Source organism: Buteo buteo, chromosome 8 (genome assembly GCF_964188355.1).
Source record: "Buteo buteo chromosome 8, bButBut1.hap1.1, whole genome shotgun sequence".
NCBI classification, from domain to species: domain Eukaryota; kingdom Metazoa; phylum Chordata; class Aves; order Accipitriformes; family Accipitridae; genus Buteo; species Buteo buteo.
In genome coordinates, this window is record NC_134178.1 from 40906898 (window position 1) to 40914596 (window position 7699).

At 48.1% G+C, this 7699-nt stretch overlaps 1 protein-coding gene across 1 annotated transcript; it reads left to right on the plus strand.

Annotated features, from left to right (window-relative positions):
• The first annotated feature begins 240 nt into the window (after window positions 1-240).
• LOC142034056 (apovitellenin-1-like) lies at window positions 241-1375 on the plus strand. The gene is given in 3 exon segments (XM_075034763.1): window positions 241-355; window positions 751-910; window positions 1276-1375. Coding segments are annotated over 3 exon segments (375 nt in total).
• The last annotated feature ends 6324 nt before the right edge of the window (window positions 1376-7699 follow it).

Below are 7699 nucleotides of genomic sequence, written 5' to 3' on the forward strand. Positions count from 1 at the left end.
TCATATAAAAGAAGTAGCTTCAACTGTCACGTGTTTCTTGGAGCTCTGAAAACTATCATTCATTGTGGATATCTGATTATACAAATAAAAGGACACTTTCATTTTTATACTATCTTTTCGTCACTTCTTCAGAGGAAATGCACTGTGATCTTTCCTGTTCTCTTCTTCATTTATTGGTTTGGTTTGTTGCAGGTGTTTAACTGATATGTTTTATTTCTCTGAAAACAAACAAAACATTGTATGCTGATTCCAGCAGGTCTCTTGGTGTAGAGAGCGGAACTGGTACTGCAAATCATGCTGCAATCCAGGGCATTGGTCATAGTTCTGATTCTGCTTCTTAGCACCACTGTCCCTGGTAAGTCTGAAAAGCTTTTCTGTCTGCCTGAGACAAGGCTCAGCTCTACAGGTTCTCACTTGCCTTAGAGAAGTCTAACCCATCCATAAAGTAGGACTGAGGCCCAATAACACAGTTCAAGGCCATGAATATATAGTGCTTGGCAGCATGAAACAAGTCAGTAGGGGCCTGGCATGAAAACTGTCTGTAGCTGGTGCAAATACTCAGCCATGTAAGGCCTATGACCTAGATGCCCTAAAATGAGTGATGAGGTGCTGCTGGATGCTGCTAGAGTGAATTCTGGGGGAGGCTATGGATCTCAGAATTTCAAGTCCCTTCCCAGTGCTCCTGGGGGAAGATATCAGAAACACAAGTGACTGGAGAAGCCTTGTGGGTTTTTGCCTCCTCTTTCTCAGAAGTGCACTCAAAGTCCATCTTTGAGAGAGACCGTCGTGACTGGTTGGTCATCCCCGATGCAATTGCAGCTTACATCTATGAAACTGTGAACAAGATGTCTCCTAAAGTTGGTCAGTTCTTGGCGGATGCTGCCCAGACTCCAGTAGTTGTTGTGACCAGGTATGGAAAGATCCTCTGCGCTAATGCTGCAGTAGCCATGGGTAAAAAGGGAGAGGGAGGAGTGGGAGAAAGAACAGATTAATCAAGTATCTATATGGGGAGACCCAATGGGAAATGAATCGGCAACCAAAGCCTGATGTGACAACGGGAGTGGGGTGCTGGAAAGTGGGGTTGGGACGATATGGTACAGTTTCACGTAACTCAGGGCAAACACATACTGCCTGTTCCTGTCTTCTGAGGAAAGCCCCTCTAGGACTTCTGAGAAGCTTTGCACTCTCAGTGACAGGCAGTGTGATAATTACAGCAGATGGAGATTACCCTCATGTATTTGTGTATCTTACCACACAAACTGTCATCTCCTGCAGAAACTTCCTCATCAGAGAAACAACTAAACTCAGTATACTGGCTGAACAGCTGATGGAAAAAATAAAGAACCTGTGGTACACAAAAGTCCTAGGCTACTAGCCAGATGAAGACAAGCCAGTGTTTCCTGATGTGAGTTGGTAATACGCTGCAGTGTCCTCTTTCCCCTTGCCCCTACGACGAACCAAGATCAGTCAATAAGACAGAATCGATGCTCCTCTTAATGCCACTAGAGGGAACCCAGCTTCAAAGTCCAAAGGATGGAAGGCATCTGCTGAAGTCTCCCCTGAAAACCCCCCCACGGCTGGGCATGGGGAAGGCAATGAGATTGTAGAGTTCTTCTGTAGCCAAATCCTGAAAATTAATTCCTCCTGAATGGCTTGGCCATTGCCCCTCTAATAAAAAAAATGTTGGTTGTTACACTTCCTTAAGTTTCCTGTTTGTATTGACCGTTACAAAATCACATCCACCTTGGCATCCCATTCTGCTGAGAATGTAGCTGTGATTCACAAGAAGTTGTTGCAGCCAATGCTAACCAACCCCGAACATTCAGGCACTTTTAACTAAGCTTAGGTTCTTCTTGGGTGGAGGGGGCACTACCTGAGCATCTTTCAGGGTAGCCACAACATGGCAACCGTAACCTCACATCAGGACAGACCATGAAATTTAAGTAAGTCCTACTGATTGTGCTCCTCAGTTAGGTAAGAAGCAAGTCAGTGCACCTGTATCAAGTGTCTGAAGATTTCAGGTCATTTGGGAAAACAAGTGCCAGTAAACTGAACTGTCCATCAATCTGGTCAGGACTTTGAAAGTATGTTTCATCAGCCAACCAATGAGGCTACTGAATAACCTTTCCAAAGGAGAAATGAGGGGAAAACTTCTCACCTTCTTCAAGATGGAGGGTGACTAGTTTATGAGAGGGGCACCTATGCCCAGGACTGTCTATAAAGATCTGGCAGGTCCTTGTCAGCCCTGTGTAACTACCTCATCTCATATGCTCACACTGGATAAAGAAATCCATCTACTTTATCATTAAGCAAGCAGAAACAAGTGGGCAATTTGTCTGAAATTGCAATGGGAGACTGAAGCAGAGGCTAAAACAAAACCCTGCTAGTCTGACATCTAGGAGTCACATGCACATGGGCAAAGCTACAGCTTCGGAGGGAGATCATCACTACAACTGGCAAGAGGAGATTTGCCTAGTAACTACAAAGCAACGCTACTGTCTTTTAAGGTGCATCTCCATTTACTTTCCCCTCACTGGTGTCTTAAACCTAAAACTTTGTTCTGCTTCAGCATTACCCTTAACTATCTGTCAGGGCTTGAGAGCACCAGTAACGGCCCTCACCTGGGACCCTCATCTACGCACCGTGCCTATGGACCCAGGAGCCACATCTAAGCTCAGACTCTGGGCACCCAGACCTGTGGCTCCTCCCTGCTGTCTTGGCTTACTGGTGGGTTTTCTTGCATGGATGCTGGACCTACATTGTGGGTAGCCTCATTCTATCCTTAGTTACGCTTCCAGGGTGGACCTTGGACCTATGCTATAGCCTTGCCTTCAGCTCTGCCTCCTGCTGTCCTGAGTGGGCTCCCTGGTACGGCTGAAGGACCCTGTCACAGTTACGACCTCGCCTCTGCTTGAGTACAGTGGGACTGTGCCCTCGCTGGGGCATCACTACCTGTGCGGTGGTCTCTGCTGGCTCCTGGCTTGTCCTCCTTCTTGGAACATCCCAGCTCTTGCTGCTTCCTGACACTATTTCTAGATTATCAGGGAATCAACCATTGAGTAGGGGAAGCAGGAAAAGCAGAGAAGCCCAAGGAGGAATTGGGATATGTCAGTGTTTGGCCCTTCCCACGTCTCGTGGTTTCAGGAAGTGTGCAAGACAGCAAATGGAGAAATGGGAGGCCACAGGGAGAAGGGAGAAGCAATAGAGATTGAAGGAAGTAAAAGAATCAGCAGCGATTGCTCTAAAAGCTGATTGTGTTTCCTCAAGGCTATCCCTTCCCCCCCGATGGGTTTGACTATGGAAATTAACCCAAATAGTTGACAAAAGGCCAATTAGCAGATGAAGGCTCTATTTCATCCCATATTTCTGTGCCAACCTCCACTAGCATTGGTGGGAGCACTGCCCTGAGCCCACAGTACAAAGTTCCAGGCCTTTATTTTAACCTGTTCTCCACATTTTATAAGAGTATTTGACCATCTCAGGAAAGCAGGCTTTGCCATTGTTGAGCTTCAATACTCCTATTGCTTGGACAGTGTTGGGGGTGGGGGAAGACTGCCCTAAGCCAACAGTAAGACTTTGTCCAACCTCAAGTGCTAGATACTGAAAATGTGTGTGTCCACTTTCTTTCTCAATGATCAGACAGATTTACTGCCAGCAGTACTTGATTCTCCACAGCTTCCTACTGCCCCAGTCTGAATATCACCTCCCAAGATCTTTGCTACTGAGAAGAGTTTGCTTCAGCACAAACCTGAACATGTTGTAGCTGTTGTCCTGTTGGAGCAATTTGGCAGGCTATCGATAATACAGGAGAAATGAGTCCCCTATGTTCTGGGGTTGGTTATTTTGTTGTTTTGGTTTTGTAATTAACAGTCAGATCAGCTATCAATATAAACTTGCACTTAACCATTTGCCTGGAATAAAAAAATCTCAGTTTGCATTTTCTATGTCTCTCAGCAGCTGCTTGGTACCATGCGCAATCAGAATGAAATCAGTGTCCGCATGCAGAGCAGCAAGTTCTTCCATCTCCGGTTGCTTCACCACTTCTGCAGAGCTCTTTTGCAGATTTCTTTATTGCTGCTTGTTTTGCTTAGACTGTCTGTGCTTCCCTGGTCACGCACGAATGTGCACATGTATAGGTATTATGTAAATGCACCAGTATTTAGAAGAAGGTTTAAAAAAGCGAAGTTTGGGCTGATAAGAGTGTTTACCACATGAAAAAGCCAGAAACTTCTGCTACAGAGATTATTTCCTACCTGCTTGTTTTGCATGTGTCTGCTCAGTCTTTCTCTCTTTTTTCCCAACTATAACCCTTGCAGGAGAAGCCCTGCAGCTCAAATCCCCTCTCGCCCCAGGGAAGAATTCAGCATTCCAAGTTTTCTCAGGATAGAGCTTGTTCTTTTGGCAAAAGTATTTCTTTCTGAAAGAGTGAAAGTCATGAGTCATATGAAAGAGTCTGAATGTGCCCTTAAGAGTTTAGTGTCCTGGAAATCATTGCTTCAGCCTTTTCAATCTATTTGTATGCACTGCCAAAAAGGGTAGGAAAAAGTTTGGAAAGTATAGGGGACTCATGTTGCATTTTGAGCCTGGTGTATGACTTCATCAGTGCAACCCAGCGGCATTTCTGTATTGCATCACTGCACAGCTGGAGCAGAGCAGTACCTGGTATGAATTCCATGCTAAAACTTAACAAAGTTTTTATATTTGTTAAATGCATTTAATTATAACCCTTTTTTTCTTCTGCAATGTAAAAAAGTCCAAGCCAGCCACATGCTGATTAGCTGTTTGATACCTGACTGATTTTAGTATACAGGCAAAACTGAATCAGCCCATAGATCTCTATTTGTTTGTACTGAATCTCCTGATCATGTAGTTATCTATGCATTTTTATGCTTTAAAAGAAGTAAACAGAAAACCTTCCAGATGGTTAATCTGCTGTACAATCTACAATGTAGGGCAGCCTATGAAGAGCAAAGTAGACAACCTCCCACTGCTACTTCTGACCCTGACATTACTGGTGTCACCCTTTGGTTAGTTCCTTAAAGGCAGAAACTAACAGCTGAGACAGCATTCAGGCTGGAATCAGGTAGGGGAAAAAAAAAAAAAAAAAGGCATTTTATCTTCAAATGGATCCTGGGGCAAATTCATGGTACAGGTAATGAAGAGGCCATATGTTTTATTCTCAGACTTCAAGTATTTCACATCTACTCCCACTTTTCAATAGGAATAAACAGCTTAATCTGTAATTTCTTTGTAAAATAGGGATGGAAATCACTTCCCAAGTGATGTCTGTTGTAGGGTTCGGCGTTCGGAAGATCTCGCGATGTCACGGAAAGTTAGAGGGTTAGTCGCAGCCCTGTGATGTACCTGTAACCCCACCTCCCCTTGTTAGTATAAAAGGAATTAACTGCGCAATAAAAGGCGGAAGTTGGCGCTCACACTGTGTGTGTTATCTGTCTCTTTCCCTGGTCCGGGCCGACCAGTGATCTAAGCGTGGCACCTTGATATGTAGCGAACGCTACAGTCTGTGAAAGTTCACTGAGTGCTTCAAGATTCTTGGAGAGGCTTCATAAATGAAGCATTCATTTCAGTGAGATTCATGTCACAGAAACTTTCTTTGTGAGTAATCATCATTCACTCAGCAGCTTTGGGAAAGCTTGTGGTGTAACTGGTTCAACTGAATCCATTGAAATGAAATCTTAAGAAATGTCAGTTTTCTACTGTTTCCAAGATGGATGAGTAACACCTTATAGGTTCCTGATTTCTACAAAAAACCCTTTCTCGAGAAGTATTTATTATGGTGAATACTTTACACCATTTTCAGTGGCTCAGGGTGTTCATGGCACAGAACCGTTCGGCTTGTACACTTCCTAGTTCCCCTCATCTCTAACACTTGGAAAAATCACGAATTAATGCTAACGAACACCTCAGGCTCTGCACTGCTGTGAGCAGTGGCGTCTGTCCTTGTCGACAAACAGCCCAAGTAGCAGAAACCCCAACGTGAGGCGTTTTCTCCTCCCAAGGAGAGACACCGAGGACTGGACAAAGCCATGTAAAATCATTGAAATTTATGGCAGGTAGTCACGCTTGAAGAGCCATGTGGCGATTTCACACACACACCCCCTACGCACACACATTTCCATCTAAACTTATTTTTTGTCCTCGGTGATGGCAGCGCACGGCTACACAGGCAGGGACAGAGGGGTGCGGCCACCGCTGTGAGGGAGCGGACAAAGATGGTGGACGCCCCGTGAGGTGCAGAGCTGACACGGCCTCCTTTCGGTCGGTTCTGCCCTTTTCCGCAGACTTTTGGCAAAGCACCTTTTTCAAATTTTAAAAGTAAACACCCAAATCACAAACGGGATGCCTCCGTGCGTGTGATGTCAATGACGAAAACGGGCACCTAGAAAAAGCAGGTGGCTCCAGGTGAGGCCTCGCGGCGGCCGAAGGAGGAAGGCGGCCATCAGCCGCGGCCAGCCCCGCGGAAGGCAGGGGGCCGCCGGCCACCGACCCCCGCCCGCGGGGGCAGGAGAAACGCCTCAGGCGGGGCCGCCGGCAGGTCCCGGGACGAGGGAAAACTAAACGGTGCCGGCCGGCGGGCAGCGCCGTCCCGGCGAGGCGCGGGCGGGTGACAGAAAGCCTTTGCGTGCCAGCCGACCCGCCGGCGGGCGGCAGAGATCAGTCAGCGTCTGTCTCCCTTTCGCTCACAGCCCGCGGTCTCCCGCCGCCGCGGCGAGCACTGACTCAGAGCGGCACCGACACCGACACCCGCTTCGCACGCGATGCCGCCGGCCTTCCCCCCCCCCCTCACACCCCCACCGCCACCCTCGCCTCGCTCCCGGCCCCGCCGCCGTGCCCGTTGCACTCCCGCCCCGGTCGGAGCCCGGACGGCGGCGTGGGCGGGAGCGGCCCGGGCGGGCAGGTACGCTCGGGGCTGGGGAGTCACCCGGGCGCCACAAGACACCTGCCCCGGGAAGGCTGAGGAGATCCCCCGCTGGGGCTGCTCGGGGAGGCGAGCAGAGGTACCTGGGGGAAGGGAGGAGGAGTTTTATTGCAATAAACCCGCTTTTTGGTGCGGCTGGGATGGGTAAATGGCTCCCTGCCGGCCGGCGAGGGCCCAGCCGTCGAGCCTGTGGAAGGGGAAGGGTGTTTTGGCCCGGGCCGAGTTGGGGTTGAGAGGCCGCAGCTGGGACGGTGTTGGGTGGGGAGGGTTCGCGTGCTGTTTCCGTAACGTGTAGAAAGACGGTTTTTCGCATACGTTTGCCCGCTTACCTGCGTGCTTGCCAGCGAGGTGGGAGTTCCTGTCGCTTGGGCGTATAATGACTACGCTGTCCTCTGCAGACCCTAATTTTTGGGGTGGGGAGTGAGGGCGTGCCATGCCAAATGATCCCATATTACAGAATTCCTCTTTATGCTTAGAGTTGGGGCTGATATGGGATTAGGTCGCTTCCCAAAAAATGCTTTAAGAAACATTTCTGGGTTTGCTATTCCAAAGCCTAGAAAACTGCAGCACAAGTGCAAGCGGTCTTGATGGTAGCTGTGATAAAACTGCTTTATTAAAGTTTCCTGGTGCCAAAAATGCAGTAGCGTTCAAATGTGTGCCACAGCATTTGGTACCATCCGTGTCTCGTGGGAGACGTGCTAACCTGTTTGCTGCTGCGCTGAGAATGTATCTGGAAATGGTTTATAAGAGAAGTCGCTA